This window comes from Serinus canaria, chromosome 1 (genome assembly GCF_022539315.1).
Source record: "Serinus canaria isolate serCan28SL12 chromosome 1, serCan2020, whole genome shotgun sequence".
Taxonomy (NCBI): Eukaryota; Metazoa; Chordata; class Aves; order Passeriformes; family Fringillidae; genus Serinus; species Serinus canaria.
This window is the reverse complement of record NC_066313.1, coordinates 113,470,241-113,488,097: the sequence shown is the minus strand read 5'-3', so window position 1 is coordinate 113,488,097 and position 17,857 is coordinate 113,470,241. Positions and strand designations below refer to the sequence as shown.

Here is a 17,857-nt window from a genome sequence, read left to right as displayed (position 1 = left end):
ATCTCAGGCCAGGAGCACAAACCCCGTGGGCTGGAGAGAGAAAAACAAGCAGGGTGGGAGTGCCTGGGCTAAAGCTGGGCTGGGACAATGAACTGCAAGGTGGGAATGGAGCAGAGCTGATCCCAGGGAGAGACCCCGTGCCCGGCCGGGCATTTTGGGTCATCTTGGTTGCAGCCCTGGCTGGGCTCTGGTGCTGCCCAGAGGCCTTTCATAAATATTTATAAAATATTTATTACATTTTATTATTAAATAATCACTAAATTATTATTTAGTCTTTATTATTTCAATAAATCCCTACTTTACTCTGTAACTCTGTCCAGTCCCTGCTCTGGGTCAGCCTGCACAAGGCCTCACCAGGGATTTCACCAACATTTTCCTTAATTTCCCTTTGGTTCTCCAAGCAAATGAAATTGTTAATCCTGGCACAGCTCAGACCTCGTGTGGGATCTTTCTTCCAGACTCTGAGCTCAGGATTGGAGCACTGGATCCCAGGGAAGTCATTTCTGTTAATATCTCCAACACTGAGGCTACTCATGACAATTTTACAACACCGCTTTTCTAGCTTTAGGTGTTTTCAAGGCACCCAACAACCCTCTTTTACAGCAAGAGTTATTTGAATATTTAAAGAAATATTTAAATAGTATAGATTTCCTTTTATTTTTCTGCCTATAAAATATTTGTATTGTTTGCTTGAAGGAATGACTAATCAGCCCACTTTGAGGACTTCAAAAAGTGGATTTTTGACCCAGAAATAATTCTTTTGGAGAGCTACAGAAGGTCCAAGTGTGATATAAACCTGAAGCTGGCTCAAAATACCTCCACTTAACTAAATACCTCCACTTCCAGAAGTCCTATTGAAAAACTTTTCATAATGCAAGGTTTTTCATTTCCTTGTAATGGTTTCAGTGTTCAAAGCAAATCCAGATTATTGAGATGTGATTTTAAACCACACTCTTAACCCTGAGCTTTATTTGGAAACCAGAAGCATTAAAAACTATAAATACTGGCACAAAAAAAGATATGTATTTTTTCTTGGCAGAGAAAGAATGAAAACCTTCAAAACATATGCAGGTGCCAATAAATAACTGTTACTTTCCCATTAGGAAATATTTTGCCAAAACCAGAGCTGTGGTCACAAAAATCCATAAATGTAAAACCACTTTTTTTTTAATCTACCTTTAAAATGTTTTCTTTTTAATGTGATCTAAGAGGCTTAAAAACTGTGAAGTAAAAGGATTACAAGGCATGTGGCTGAGGCAGGAAGAGATTACCAGAAAATGGAGATTATTTCTAAAGAAAGTTTTATAAATGCTCCTGAGAAATCTGCTAAACTTCCTGCAAAGCAGAAGGAATTCTTTAAATGCTTGAAAAGCCCCAAATCCACCTGCTGATGATGTCAGTGGCCTCCAAGGCAATTGAAATGCCAAAAGCAAAGCTCCTTTGACTGCTCTACTGCCCTGCTGCACTGAAGGCAGCCCAAGCTGCAGGAACAGCACAACTGGGGAGCTGCAATTCCCAGGATTCTGCTTCTCCTGGGCTGCACAACTCACCTTGCTGGCCTTTCTCTTCAAGCACAAATAGAATCTATTTCTTTTTTAAATGAATAATTGCAGAGATCATTGTTTCCAGCCAGGTCTGGGGGTTATGTGAGGACACAGGCTCAATTCCAACTCAGAGTGCACTTCCAGCAAGATGAATTTCTTGAATAATTCAGTTTTCCAGTGAAGTTTTCCCACAGAAAAGCTGTTCCCATGACAGAACTGCCTGCTTTCAGTTTCTCCATGAATAGAAGTTGTTGGTAATTATGGAAAACTTGCTGTTATGTTCATTAATTTGCAAAAAATTAGCAGATTAAGGTAATTATCACAGAACCATTAAAGGTGGAAGTGACTTTCCCAGCAGAATCGTCACGGAAATAGAACAAAATATGGTCTAAAATATGGAAATGGGTTTAAAATGTGATTTTTAAACACCTAAAATGCCCCCAAGTGCCACATCCAAACATCTCTGGAACTCCCAGAGATGGAGACTCCAGCACCTCAAACTCTCAGAAACATTTTCAAGGAATTTCAGGGAAAATTGTCTCCACCAGAAATCTCTCCCAGCCCTAAAGCCCAATGATTTTGTGAGGGATGAAATTCTTTGCAGGAACTCTTTGTGCTCCTCCTTGCCCAGCTGAGAGGTGCCCACAGAAAAGGGAAATGGAAATTGCATTTGGGGTTTTTTTGTTAAGGTTGGGATTAAATGTGTGAGATGGTAATTTTTGTTTATTAGTTTTTATTTGTATTACAGTTTCACAAACTGTGAGTTTTATAGTATTCTATTTTTGTAAATCAAAAATGGAGTTGTATTTTTATAAGGGTTTGAAGGATAAACTGGTTAATTAAGAAATTATACTTAAATTATTTTTACTTTTAACTTAATACTTGTGGTTTGTAATGTGGATTTTTTATTTAATTACACAATATTACTTATGAAGAAGAAGGTGAAGAATTAGTTTCTGTTTTAAAACTTTTGTTTTATATATATTATTATTTTTAAAAACTTTAAACTCCAAGTTTTCTACTGTGTGATGTTACACACTTCTATTCAAACTACACAGTTGTAATTTTAGTTCTATTATTTAACTTTGGGAGTTTTCCTCCCAGCTTTAGGTCAAATGCAGTGTTCTCTTGGTGGTCACTGCTTGTCAGCACAGAAAGTCTGAAATCCTCAGTAACCAGGGTTCCAACAAGGCAGAAATGAGATTATTTCATTTTTTAACCTTGCTGTGCCTGTGCCAGAATTGTGAAATTCCCAGGGGAGTTTGGCACATCCCTGGGGATGACAGGAGCCAGGGAAAAATTCACCTGCTTGGATCTGACAGCACAAATTCCATCAAAAAACTCTGAGTGTCCTCTACTGACAGAAAACAGCCCTTAAAAATGGAATATCACACAAAGAGGAAGGAAAACCACAAAATCCTAATTGGAAATTAGCTCCTGATACATTTTCTTAAATAAATGAGTACACAGGGACACAGTTTTAAAAATAAAATCCAAGAATTACAATTCCTCAAGCACACAGCCAACAGTGAAGCTACCAAAAGCTGCAGAGCCAATGTAAGACAGTTCAGAAAATCCAAATTTTTCCAAGGTAATTTGCCAACTTGAAGATCAGGAAAAAGGGTTTTGTAAGTGGTCATTTCCTGTACTTTAATAAAAAGAAAAAAAAATACAGAATTTAAAGGAATTCCTGAACTGTGCTTTAGAAAACTTTAGAGTAAGTGCTCAAGTAAATTTCATTTTTTTTACTCTGGAAGGTTTTGGGGCTGGTATTAAGAAACTGGCAATGAAGAACTTTTATTTCTTCTGAGAATAAGCTGTCATTTAGCAGAGTTGACAGGAAGGTCTGGTTTTAAGAGACTGATCACAAACCATCTAAAACTTCTGATTTTTTAACTGGGATTACCAACACCTCAATGAAAAACATTAAAAAAACTGAAAAGGAGGAGGAAGAGGAATGTTCAAGCAGCACTTCCAGTACAAATCATGATCTGGGAGGGACAGAATAAAACAGTTATCAGTGGCTGTCTTGTCTCACCTTTGATTGGATCAACCCTCCTCAAATAGGGCAATCCTGGATTATTAGGGGCCCACTGAAGGGGGAGAAATCCCATTGAGCTGGAGAGAAAAGGGGTTTTAGGAGGGTTACATCTGCTGGGAAAGGCAGAGAACTCACAGAGTAGAACCAACCAAACACAGCACAATTCAGAGTATTTACAAGCACTGAGTGAGGATCCCTTCACCAGCACCATTCCCCAGCTCTGCTGCTCAAGCTGGAATTTTCTGGGCACATTCCACACCAAACCAAGGGAATTTTCTTAAAACTCACCCCCTAACCAAGTGCAGCCTTTCAAAATTACCTCGGAATCCTTCTCAAGTGATTCAGACAGTGACATTTCAGTGTGACCACATCACCCCACACACCTGAGTGACAAAATTCCTGCAATTCCTTGGACACCAGAACCACCAATTGCTCTGGAAAACTGGATAAACCATGGAACAATGCAATATTTTCCTCATTTTTAATAGAACTTTTTATTTTTTAAATCATCCAAACGCTGAGGGCACCTTTCACACCTCCAAAATCTGGGATACAGCCTTAAGGCCTCATTCACTTTTTCTCTCTGCACCTTCCCGACATTTGGCCAACAAAACAAATTAAAAACGTGGCCAGTCCATATGGGTTCCTAAAAATGTCACTTATTTCCAGCTTTCAATCAGCTCTTGCCAGCTCTGTAACTTTATAAAATGAAGCTAAATAATGTATTTCAGTGCTGAAATTTAGTGACCACACAGCTAAACTGATTTTTCATCTATCAAAAGTCTGTGTGCACCTACCTTCCAAGGACCTCCACCTGCCTTTTTTTTAAGTTTTGTGTTGTTTCTAAAACTTTGAGACTTTTCTTCCCCCCTGGAGACAGATATTTATTCAAGGCAGCTCTCTCATTCTTTACCTTAGAAATGTAATTTATGCAGGATCTGCACATGCTATCATCCATGGTGAAGACAACAGTTATGTGGAGATGATGAGACTCAAATTCATTTGTTATCACAGCCTAATCTTTGAGTCCATTCTGTTTAATTCAAATCTGTTTAAAACTTAAGCACCTCCTCCAGTACGAAAGGGTTTGATAGCAAAAACAAGAAAAAAAAAGAATTAAACCACAACATCAGGTGCATCAAACAAAACCCTGAGCACAAAGCTCAGGCTAGGGTGGTCCAGGGATATTTTATTTCATTCCTATTTCATGCAGAGCTTCACCCTGTGCTACAGGTTCAGGAAGCAAAGGAATGAAGGCAAAATAGCTGTAGGTGTTGAAAGTCCCAGAATTATGGAATCACCAAGGTTTGGGCACCAGGGAGTGCCAGCTGTGCCCCGTGCCCAGCCCAGAGCACTCAGTGCCACCTCCAGGGGACACCTGCAGGGATGGGCACTGCAGAGCTCCCTGGGCAGCCCCTGCCAAGGCCTGAGCCCCCTTTCCATGGGCAAATTCCTGCTGCTGGCCAAGCCGAGCCAGCCCTGGCCCAGCCTGAGGCCGTTCCTGTCCCTGTTGCAGCGAGCAGAGCCCGGCCCGCCCGGCTCCACCCTCGGAGCGGGCTCTGCTCAGCCCGGCTCGGGACACCGCTCCCGGCAGGACCGAGGGGGCGGGCGGGACACGCAGCCACAGCCTCGCCCCCTCATCCCCGCTCCTATGAGGGTTCTCTCCCCCAGAGAACCGCGACCAGCCCAGCCCCGCACCCCGCGCCCCCTCACGGCTCCCGGCCCATCTCACCCGGTACGGGCCGTCCTGGAAGACGCGCGGGTCCAGGTTGCAGGCGATGGTGGCGGTGGGTAGGTCGCGCAGCGCCACCGCCTCCATCTCGCGGTCAACGAAGCTCCACTCCGCGTCCGCCTCCTCTTCCTCCTCCTCCTCCCCTTCCTCCTCGTCTTCCCCGGGCGTCGGCGGCTGCTGGAGCGGCGGCTCCTCCATGGCCGGACACGAGCGGAGGCGGCGGCAGCGACGTCGCTGAGGCGGCTTCTCCCACCCCCCGCCCGCCATCTTGTTTCCTTCGCCCCCTCCACTCAGCAGCCAATCGGAAGCCGCCGCTGCGCCCCCCCGGGCTGTGTGAGCCAATCGGAAGCCGCCGTCGCTGCGGCAACAGGTGGCGCGTGAGGCCGCGTCCGCCATGTTGGGTGAGGGCAGCGCCGTGAGGGAGCGGCTGAGCTCCCGCCCACAGAATTAACTATATTTATTTAAAATATACTATATTTACCATCGATACTAGATATTTAGTATATATTGTGTATTTAATATACGTACTCACTATGTATAATGTATTATAGCTGAAAATTTACCATATTACATACCACATTATTTACCATACTATATACCATATATATTATTATAATACCATATATTATTATAATATACCATATATTATAATCACGTTACCATATATATTATAATACCATATATATTAATACCATATATTATTTACCATTTAATATACCAAATATATATATATATATATATATATATATATATATACACACACACCCTATAGTGTCTGTACTGTATAGTATTTTTGTATATAATATGTAAACTAATATATATAAAAATATTATGTGTATATTATGCTGTATGTATATGTGGTATATATCTAATATACAATATATAGCATATAAAAAGGTGTTTTATGTAACAATATCCTGTTACTATGTAACAAAATATCTGTGTGTATTTGTGGGAATATAAATAACATGCAGTATATATAAAACTTATAAAATATGCTGTATATAATAATATACTGTATGTATATAGATATCTATTTTTATATAAATTACTGTATATAATGCTTTATTATTGCTAGAGAGAGAAAATTGTGACCTCCATGTCCCATCCCTGGAAGTGTTCAAGGCCAGGTTGGATGGTCTATAATATAAATATGAAATATTTATATAAAAATGCCACATGGATATAAAAATTCCTCACTCAAAGACAAGTCAGCTGAAAATTGCCACTGCGTGTGTTGTAATTTTTTTATCTGCCTTAGGGACAAGCTGACCTCCCCTTGGTGTGCTTGCCTGGTTAGTCTGACCTAAGAATCCTACACAAATACTTTTATTATATTTTTAATATTTCATGGTATACATGCCTTTATCTGTATAAAATATTGTATATAATATTGTGCTTCTATTTATTTTTATATATACGTAGCAGCACCTTCCAGAGGAAGGCCCGAGCTTCAAAGGCCCCAGAGTTTTTTATAAAGTTTTTTTTTAGGAAGTTATTGGGTTTTTTATGAAGTTACTGTTTTTTATGAAGTTATTTTTGATGAAGTTTTTTTTATGAAGTTAGTTTATTTTATGCAGTTATTTTTTCTGAAGTTATTATGACAGTCACACATCTCTGAACATCCCACACCAAATTTCTTCAGCCTCTCTAAATTGGTTTGGATTTAAATTTTTGAGTCTTTTTCTGAGGAGTCAGCTAAATACGAGATGGTTTTGTGATCACTTGAGCTAACTGACATAAAATCTTCATCCTCCCAGCTGCAGACAAATGGGCTCTGAAAAGAAAAGTAACTTCTCTGAGCGAGCCCCGGTGGTTCATGCTAAATCCAGCCAAAATAAAGCCATTTTTAACCAAATTCTTTGGTGCTTCCTGACAGGGCTGGTGGCACTTTCCCCTCTGAGGAGCAAATCTCTGGATTCTCTGCAGCTGCAGCAGCTCCAACCTCCTGGAGCAATCCCACCTGAGGAATTCCCTCCTGAAATCTGTTCCACAGAATCCAAGGAATCCAGGAAAACAAGACCTGGCAGCAGGAAATCCCTGTCCCTGCAGCCTGGCATCCCCTGGCAGGAAAACCCCCTGAAATATTCCCAGGATCGCAGTTCAGCTGGCAGGTTTGAAGGAGAAGAGATGTCATTAATTGTGTTTTATGTAATTAATTGGGGCTGAGCTCAGCTGGCCTCCGGGGCCAAAGGACCTCCCTGCCCCAAGAGCTTCCACGTTTGAAGCGTTAATTCAGCCACAGACGTCAGAAAAAAATAATAAATAAATCAACCTGCATCTCCCTGATGTGCAGATTGAATTGTTCTTCCTTTCTCTTTCCCTAGGAAGGGAAGGCGACGGCCGCTTCTGGCTGGAGGAGGCGGCGAGAGGGAAAAAAGGGATTTTCCCGCAGTGTTTGGGGCCGGTTTCGGTGTAAGTGAGGGCGATTAACGCTAATGATTAACGCTAATGATTAACGCTAATGATTAACGCTAATGATTAATGCTAATGATTAACGCTAATGATTTCCCCTGGGAAAAGGGAATCGCTGCTGGAGCAGAGCCGGGGGAGCGTTCCCAGCGCTGCCACCTCCATCTAGCGGCCATGGAACGGCCGCGGCTCCAGGGGGATTGTCCTGCCGGGATCTGCCCCAAATCCGCGCTGCCAGGGGGAAAAGAGGCTGGCTGGAATGGAATAACATAAAAAAAAAAAAAAAAAAAAACAGAATAAAATAAAATGTAAAATAAAATAAAAATGTAAAATAAAATAAAAATATAAAATAAAATAATGTAACATTAAAAAAAGGACATGAAATGAAATAGAATGAAATGAAAGAATAACATAAATAAAATAAAACAGAATAAAATAAAATGTAAAATAAAAAAAGATGAAATGAAAAAGAATAATATGAATAAAATAAAACAGAATAAAATGAAATAAAATGTAAAATAAAAAAAGACATGAAATGAAAAGAATAACATGAATAAAATAAAAGAGAATAAAACAAAATAAAAAATAAAATGTAAAATAAAAACAGAAATTAAATGAAATAGAATAGAATGAAATGAAATAGAATAACATAAATAAAATAAAACAGAATAAATGAAGTATAAAATAAATGTAAAATTAAAAAAAGAAATTAAATGAAATAGAATGAAATGAAATGAAATAGAATAACATGAATAAAAATTAAAGCAGAATAAAATATAAAATAAAATTTAAATAATTTAAAATAAAGAAATGAAATGAAATTGAATAAAATACAATGAAATGTAAAATATAAATTATAAAATATAAAATATAACGAACTAAATATAAAATAAAATATCAAAAATAAAATAAAATATAAAAATATATATAAAATTAAATAAAATAGAATTGAATAAAATATAAAACAAAATAGAATAAAATACAACTAAATAAAATATTAAATAGAATAAAATGAAATGAATAAAATGAATGAATAAAGTAGAATAAAATGTAATTAATAAAATATAAAATGTAAAATAAATGAAATGGAATGAAATGAAATATTAAAATAAAATATAAAATAAAATATTGTTTATCATTCAATGGAGAAAAATAAACATCTCAGAATCCCAGAATTATCGAGGTGGGAAGAGACCTTTAAGCTCAGCCAGCAGCACCAACCCTGTCCCCAAGGGCCCCATGCAGGCAGCTCTGGGGCACTCCCAGGGACAGTGCCAGGCACCCCAAAGCTCCCTGTGCAGCCCATTCCAGAGCCTCATCACTCCTTCCATGGAATTCTTTACTGAAATCCCAGCTGGACCTTTACAGGTGCTGCCACATTGTCCTGTAAGAGCCAGCCATGAGGTATTTTCAGGCAATGCAGCTGCAAACAGTGAATGGAAATGGTGAATTCCTTGAATGCTGTTGACAAAAACACCAGCAAATGTTAAAATAGTCATCGATTCAAAAAATTCAAAAGTGATCTATTTAAAAAAAGGGAAAAATAAAGAAACCTGTGTTGTTTAAGATGAACCTTTTCCTTGGGGAGAGCTCTGGACCAGGTGTGACACCACTTTGAGCAGCTTTAGGATGAAAGAATTCCCTGCTGAGGTGTGTTCAGGGCTGGATGTGCTCAGCTGAGCACAAAGAATAGCGAGGAGAGGCTCCAGCTAAACGTGGAGCACTGCGGAGTTCTGCTCCCAGAACAAGAACAAATGGCCCCGGTGGTGGAGCAGATTTAAAGAAATAAAACCCAACTTTAGCAATGTTCAGCATCAGAATAAGCTGTTAAACGAGGCTGGGGATTTCCTTCAGGTCTGTTTTTCTTTTGGAGGGCACCTGATTTGCTCAAAGTGAGGCAAAACTCAAGTATTGGGATTTTGGGTACTTTTTGAACTCCCTTTAAGGGTCTGGCTGGTGTTGGAGAGGCTCAGACCTCTGTGTGTGGAGACTCTTAAGGAGAACAACCTGGCTGGCAGAAAGGAGCCCAGAGGGGCTGCTTGGCACAGCAAAAGCACCCCAAAAAGGTAAATGGGGGACTTTGCTGCGCAGGATTTTTGGTGAAATATCCCAGGAGCTGAGGCTCTCAGGAGGGATGCAGCAAACAGGAGGCAAAGTCCTTTGGGCAGCCTGTGCAGGAGCCACTGACTGGAAAGGCCAAACTGCACCTGGGAAAAGCAGGAGTTGTCCCAGGGCAGGAGAGGATCACAGGTCATGGAATGGGTTGGGTTGGAGGGACCTTAAAATTCATCCAGTTCCACAGCAGGGACACCTCCCACTGTGCCAGGCTGCTCCAGCCCCAGGGTCCAGCCTGGCCTTGGGAACTGCCAGGGATCCAGGGGCAGCCCCAGCTGCTCTGGGCACCCTGTGCCAGGGCCTGCCCACCCTGCCAGGGAGGAAATTGTTCCTAATATCTGATCTAAACCTGTAATTTTTCAGTTTGAGGCCGTTCCCTGGGTGCTGTCCCTGCATCCCCTGGGAATTGTCTCTCTCCAGCTTTCCTGGGGCTCCTCCAGGCCCTGCAAGGCCACCCTGAGCTCAGCCCAAAGCTTCTCCTGTGCAGGTGAGCAATGCCAGCTGTGCCAGCCTTTCCTCCCAGCAGAGCTGCTCCAGCCCTCTGCCCATCCTGGAGCCTCCTCTGGGCTCTCTGCAGCAGCTCCAGCTCCTCCAGGGCTGGGCCAGGGCTGGGGCAGCTCTGCAGGTGGGAAATCACCTGAGGGGCACATGGGCCAACCCCAATCCCAATCCCAATCCCAACCCCAATCCCATCCCACCCCCAACCCCAATCCCAACCCCAAATCCCAACCCCATCCCAACCCCAGTCCCAGTCCCTTCCCTGCTGCTCCCAGGGCAGGGTTGGGGATCAGAAGCCCCAGAGCTGCTCCCAGTCCGTGCTGGTGTCTGGGACTGTCCCAGAGCAGGAGCAGCCCCTGGCACGGGCACTCGTGGGGCTCCCTGGGGCTCTGTGGGCCCCTCTAGTGAAAGGTGGAGATAAAACCCCGTGGAACAAAAGCAGCACAGCGGAGTTCAGAGGTTCATGGCAGGGATCTGCCTCAAAAAATTCACATTTCACAAGGGAAACGGAGCTGGCTGAAACGAAATGAAATAAAATCAAATATTAAAAGGAATGGAAATAAAAATAAAATAAAATAAAACATTAATGAAATTAATGAAATATATACTAATAAAATAAAATAAAATAAATAAAATAAAATAAAATAAAATAACATAAATAAATAAAATAAATAAATAAAATAAATATGTTTATAACTACATTGAGAACTTCTAATGAAGATGAGAATGAAAATGCTGTTTAGCAATGAGCACAGTGGAGCTGAGAGTTTCCTGACAGGGATCTGCCTCAAAATCCACATTTGCAAGGGAAATGTAGCTGGCTGAAATGAAATAAGAAAATATAAAATGCATAAAGGATTAAAAAATAAATGCAATAAAACATTAAGATGAAAATAAATGAAATATATATAAAATAAATAACTAAATAAAATTTAAAAACTAATGAAATAAAATGAAATAAAATAAAATAAAATAAATATTAAAATTAAATGAAGTAAACAATCAAATACATTAAAATAAATAATAATTAAATAAATTAAAAAAATATAAAATTAAAACATGAAAATAAAACGAATTAAATTGAAATAAATTAAAATAGAATAAGAAAAAATATTAAAATAAACCTAATTAGAATGCAATAAATTAGAATAAAATACCGGAAGCTTTGGTTATAAATGGAGAATTTAGTGCAAGCAGGCGGTGACCGGCCGTGTGACAGAAGCAGGGCAGCTCTCCCCGCTCCGGTGCCGGCGGGACACGGGCAGCGCTGCGAGGGCACGGAGCCGGGCACGGCCCGCCTGGGGCTGTGCTGGCCCTGGCACCGCCCGCTCCTCCCTCCGGTTCCTCCGTCCTCCCCATCCCGGAGCAGCCCTGGAGCTCTGCCCTGTCCTCCGTGCCCGCTGTGCCAGGGCACTGCCCCCACTGCCCAGGCCACACTGCCCCCACTGCCCAGGGCACACTGCACCCACTGCCCAGGGCACTGCCCCCACTGCCCAGGGCACTGCCCCCACTGCCCAGGGCACTGCCCCCACTGCCCAGGGCACACTGCACCCACTGCCCAGGGCACACTGCACCCACTGCCCAGGGCACTGCCCCCACTGCCCAGGGCACACTGCCCCCACTGCCCAGGGCACACTGCCCCCACTGCCCAGGGCACACTGCACCCACTGCCCAGGGCACACTGCACCCACTGCCCAGGGCACTGCCCCCACTGCCCAGGGCACACTGCACCCACTGCCCAGGGCACACTGCCCCCACTGCCCAGGCACTGCCCCACTGCCCCCACTGCCCATGGCACACTGCACCCACTGCCCAGGGCACTGCACCCACTGCCCAGGGCACACTGCACCCACTGCCCAGGGCACTGCCCCCACTGCCCAGGGCACACTGCACCCACTGCCCAGGGCACACTGCACCCACTGCCCAGGGCACTGCACCCACTCTCCAGGGCACACTGCCCCCACTGCCCAGAGACACTGCACCCACTGCCCAGGGCACTGCACCCACTGTCCAGGGCACACTGCACCCACTGCCCAGAGCACTGCACCCACTGCCCAGGGCACACTGCACCCACTGCCCAGGGCACACTGCACCCACTGCCCAGGGCACTGCACCCACTGCCCAGGGCACACTGCACCCACTGCCCAGGGCACACTGCACCCACTGCCCAGGGCACTGCACCCACTGCCCAGGGCACACTGCACCCACTGCCCAGGGCACTGCACCCACTCCCCTCGGCACTGCACCCTGGGGTGCCAGCCCAGATCTCCAGGATCCGTTCCCATCCCAGGTTCCCCCGCTCCTTTTCCTGAGTTTCCAGCTCTGCCCCGCTAAATCAGCTCCTGAAGGAGGCAGGGAAGAGAAATAACAGGAGAGGGAAAAGCTTCTGTGGGTGTTTTTTTTTTGGTTTTTATTTCTTTCAGAGCAATCAGTACCAGCCCCGGTTACTGATTTACAGCAGGGCTCGGTCACGGGAGCTGTGGCACAAACGGGTTTGTCAGGCAGAGCTGCTGAGAGGCAATAATCAAAATAATGGAACAACATTCCAATAAAACCTCCATCAGAGCTGTTGGGAGAAAGAGGAACGCTGGGGGCCCTATGCCCTGGAAAAGGAAAAGTCCTTGAAACAGGATGGTAAGCAGACAGGAAAAGAGAGGGAAATGTGGGAAGTAGGAAGTGGAAATGGAATAAAATAAATATTTAAATATAAAAGATGATACGAAATAACAAGAAACAAAAGGAGAGAGGGGAGAAGGGGAGAAGGGAGAAACGGGTGAGTACTTGTCGACCTTTTCCTTTTCACAGATTGTTCGCTTGGCCTTTTCCGTTTCCCGTTTCCTTGTCCCCGTTTTCAGCTTGTCCGGTTGTGCCCTTTGCCTGTGTCCTTCGCTCTGCTCTGCGTCTCTAGCTCCTCTCCTTCGAAAGGCTTCGCTGCTCGCGCGCTGCTCTGCCGCTGTCTCTGCTGCGTCGGCGGCTCGGTCTCTCTCTCCTTCTCTTTCTCAGCATGGCGCTCTCGCTTCTGGCATCCCGCTCGACAACGCCTTCTCGCTTCTTATGCCTTCTGAAATCTCCTCTAACTGTCGTCTTCTCCTTCATCCTACTTGCTAGCTTCTCGTTGCTCGTTCTGCGATTCGGCGCGGCTCGCTCAGGTCTCTCTGTCGCTGCGCATGCCCTGTCTCTTCGCTTTCTCTGGTCAGGGCCGTACCGTCACACCTGTGACTCCGTCGCCGATTCTTCTAGGTCTATCTCTTCAGTCTGTCTCTTCTCACTTCTCGCCTGCCCTCGTTCTGCTTCTCTCTTCTCTCTCTCGTCTCTTCCGCTTAGCGTCCGGCGCTCTTCCTCTTGCATCTTCTCTGCTTCCCCGTCCCCTTGTCCTGCCCTGTGTTCCTGCCCTTCCCTCTCCTGCACGTCCGCGGCCCTTCCACTTCCCGTGTCCCTGTGCGGCCCGCCCGTCCCCTTCTGCGTCCCCTCCCCTTCGCCCGCCCTTCCACGTGCCCGTCCGGCCCTGCCCTGCACTGTCCCCCGTCCCTTCCCTGAACGTCCCCCCGGACACGGCCCCGGCCCAGGCCCTGCCCTTCGCCTGCCCGTCCCGTCCCGGCCCGTCCCGTCCTCGGCCCATTCGCCGCCGAATGTTCACCCGTGCCCCGCACGCCCCGAGAGCCCCTCTGGGCCTGTCCCGCCCTGGCGCCCCGCGCGGCCTCTCGCGACCGCTCTGCCCGACCCGTTCTCCGTCGGCACTCACCGCAGCCCAGCTACACGAGCTCCTCGCGCCCGCGCGCCCTCCCCGCTACGCACGCGCGCTCGCGCTCCGCGTCGCCCGCCCGCGCGCCCCGCGCCGCCCCCCGCCGCGACCTTGCCCGCCTCTCTGCCCGCCCGGCCCGCCAGCCCCGCAAGAGCCAAGAACCGGACCGCCCCCCCGCCTCGACAGAAGCCCGCCCCCCGCACTCCGCCCGTCCGCCTCGCCCGACAAATCCGCACAGCGCCCGACCCGCCCGATCCCGCCACCCAAGCGACTGCTAACGGGTAGACAAGCCACTCGCCAGCACCGACCCTTACGGTTTGCACCCAAAACGCTGCCACAGCACAACGACTAGCTCCCGCCCACGGACGAACTATTGGGCATAGCCACAAAAGGCACATGCACAAACATCCACAACACCACAGAGAACACACAATCAAAGTTCACAAAAAAAAAGAAAAGTCGCCCGGGAGAAGTGCAAAACTAGAAGGCTTTGGCATAAGTAGGGTGCGGGACCTGGTGGCAAGACAAGTAAAATAAAAGTACAATGTGTCTTTCTGAATCGGACGAACAATCCTCATTTTACCTCTTTGGTGCCCAGCGGTCACATACTTCCTAGCTAACATCAGCACATCGAATATTTCGTATTGCGTTGCTCTGAAGCTATTCCAAGGGTTGTTAGTTCCTCAAAATTCCATAATTAATCACCACTTCCTCCTGTGGTGGGAGCGCCCTTCAGGATGACCCAGCCCTGCTGCCACCCCAGCACCACCCCTGAACCACGTCCACAACAGGTCCTTTAAAATATAAAACTTAAATATTATAACATATTAAACTTAAATTTCCCTGAGTTTTTCTAAGAAGAACTGGAATAAAAGCCAAGATCAAGTGGCAATGGTGCAGAATGAGGGGGGAAATTAAAAGCTGTGAAAGATGAAATGAAATTTAAAAGAAGAGTATTAAAAAAAATCAAATGAACTGTGATTAGGGGTTATATTCTGATAAACAGGCACGATAAACCAGGAAACATTTAAAATAAGAGTTTGGTGTAGTTGGAGTTAAAATAATGGAGTTCGAGACAATCTGGACACTTTATTTAAAGTGAACAAAATCTCTGGGAGCTTCCAAAAGTTTGGAGTTATTTCCAGGCTCTCAGCAAAATGGATCTAATTAAGGCTCGCTGAGGAATTTCGTGGAGCCCTGTGAGAAAAGCAGCGTTTGTTACCCAGACAGCTCGAGGTTCTTTAATTAATTAATTAATTCCGAGGTGAAGGTGTCTTTAATTAATTCCGAGGTTATTTAATTAATTCCGAGGGTGAAGGTGTCCCGGGCAGGGGCTCAGGGCAGTTTCGTTTGCAGTTTTATTTTCAGGGCTGGTTTTCATTTGCCTGGAGCAGGTGAAATCCAGCTGAGGTCGGAGTCGTTGTCCACACTCACCTCCCGAATTCCAGGAGCAGGGAAGGAGGAGGAGGAGGATGAAGAAGAGGCAGTCATGAAATCACAGTTGCTCGCTGAGCCTGGCAAAGGCTCTTAGCTTTAAACAGCTCAGCGATCCCCCGAGCAAGGGGGGATTTGGAACTGGGGGTCCCTTCCCTAAGGCAGGAGGAGGAATTCAGGGAAAGCCTCTGGAGGCCATGGGGGGAGGGAATTCAGGGATTTCCCGAGCGGAATCAAAAGCCTGGAGTTGTCCAAAAGGAGCCAACACGAGGTTCCAGGGCAGTCGCCAGGACTCTCAAATTCCAAACTGAATTCCAAACCACGATTTGATTGAATTAGACTCAAAATCGATAGATAATATCCGTATTTTATCTTGGCTTCATTATTCTATTGCTTCATTATAATAGCGCTGCTTAACCAAAATGTTTGGACAAAGAGCAGGTTTAAAGTACTTGAATACAGCGAAAATGACAGAGTTTCATTTCTTTGCAAGCTTTGTTGCTGTTTTTCACCGCGCTCTGGGATGATTGGTTCCGAATTTATCTCCGGGCTGCTCCGGTTCCTGCGGGATGCCGGGAATTCAGGAATGGAGTGAAAAACAGAAGGAAGAGTGGCACTCGGCATGACGGAGCACCTCCTCCTCCTCTCTGCTTGTTCAGCCCCACTCTGGGGGTATTTTTGGGTTTCTGCCTTTTTCCCAAGCCCCCGGAGCAGCTGGGGAGGGCCGGGATTGCCCCTGATCGGCTCAGCACAGATGGCAGCCCCGCAACCCGCCGGGATTTCCCCCAGGACATCCCTCCCTCCTCCTCCTCCTCCTTTTCTCTGAACGCCCTCCCAGCCACGAGATGATGGAATTTCACCCCAGGAAAATTAACGTAACAAACATCCACGTATTCTGAAAGCAGGAAAGAATTCTGGCCCTCCAACAGAATTCTTTCACTTGCAACTTTGTCTTTCCCGCATATTAAAATGTAAAAATAACATTTTAAATATTGAACTGGCTTATATACAAATACAGGGGTCTGGGGGTATTTCTTCCATCTCAAAAGGTATTAATATTCGGTATTAGGATATGAATATTGATAATACTGTATTCATATTATTTTATAGACCATTTTTATACCACAAGTGGTTGGAAGTTTTATACCACAAGTAATTCTTATCTGCAGCCAGGCAGTTTGCACCTGTCTGTGTTTATCCTGACAAATCCATCCCATGCTGGGGACACCCAGTTAAATCCTCCCCTTCTCTGGAGCCTCGACTTCCCTCTAACTCCCAGTGCAAAAAATCGGGAGCAAAAGGAATTGTTTTCCTTACCTCTGGCTGCAGAAAAATTACAACTGTGAAGTGCACTCGGGAAGGAAAAGGAGTTACAATAATCCAGCCTAATTAAACCCCCCAGGGATAATAGTTGTTCCCACCAGACTGCGAAGGGATCTTCAGTTGTGGCTAAAGTCCGACATCTGTGAGCATCAATTAATTAATTAATTAATACCTGCACTCATCCTTTAATAAAGGAGTGTGCGCTAATCCTTCCCGAGGCCGAACTCCGAAAATCAAATTTATTGGCCAAGGGCTGTTTTAGAAACAGATGGGGTGTAAAGAGCTTGACGGAACAGGGGGAGCGCGGAGAGCGAGAGATTAATTACTTGTTAAGTAATTGAGTAACGAGTGCGGGAGCAAGAAATGCAAAGCTCGGGGATACCACTGGGACAGGTCTGAGTTGAACACTGCCGCATCCCCAAAAGTCCTTCGGGAAACCGAAGGGTGACAAGGGGCCTCTTCACCCGTCTGCTCCTGCTCCCCCGTGTCCCGGTGCCCTCTCACGGCTCAGTCCCAGCAGAATGACAAAAATCTCTGCTCCGGGGAGAGCACAGAGAGATCCCTAACAAATTATTCCTGCTGTGATTGCATCGAGCGCTCCGCCTGAAGTTTGTGTCCTACAAGGAGAATTAAGGCTGGCTGGGGGAGCTGTTAGTCCCCAGCTCTTTGTCGAGAATATTTAACGAGCCAATCTTTTGTTAGGCTTAAACCCTGCGCCGATGTTCACCAGCAGGCACGGCTTAGCACTGAAAGGGATTTTTGTTGGCTTTTGGTCTGGTTATCACTGAAAGGGTTTGGGTTTTGTTGGCCTTAAAACTCTCACCTTGTGAGAACTGAAAGCAGGGAACAGGTAAATAAAGGCAAATGGGACCGTGGCGTTAATGGATAAGCTGAGCAGGGAACAGGGGACAGGCAGGGAGCTCTGCTGTGGCTCCACCTGACCAGCAGGACACAAATCCTGGGTCAAGCTGGGAACCTGAGCAAAACCTGACTTGTACCAAAGGAGCTGTGTGAGA

The 17,857-nt window shown here is 45.4% G+C and overlaps 1 protein-coding gene and 1 long non-coding RNA gene across 2 annotated transcripts in view; one reads left to right on the top strand and one right to left on the bottom strand.

The window, feature by feature from the left end:
- RCAN1 (regulator of calcineurin 1) overlaps positions 1 to 5,609 on the bottom strand; it is a 37,840-nt gene extending 32,231 nt beyond the window's left edge. Inside the window, exon 1 of the mRNA XM_009089561.4 lies at positions 5,318 to 5,609. Coding sequence (XP_009087809.3) covers positions 5,318 to 5,584 — 267 coding nt within the window. The 5' untranslated portion in view covers positions 5,585 to 5,609. The remainder of the gene's footprint in view (positions 1 to 5,317) is intronic.
- Positions 5,583 to 16,476, top strand: LOC127060151 (uncharacterized). Its single transcript, XR_007778809.1, has 3 exons — positions 5,583 to 5,718; positions 7,197 to 7,732; positions 16,012 to 16,476. It is a non-coding gene; the product is annotated as an uncharacterized LOC127060151 (long non-coding RNA).
- Positions 16,477 to 17,857: the final 1,381 nt, after the last annotated feature.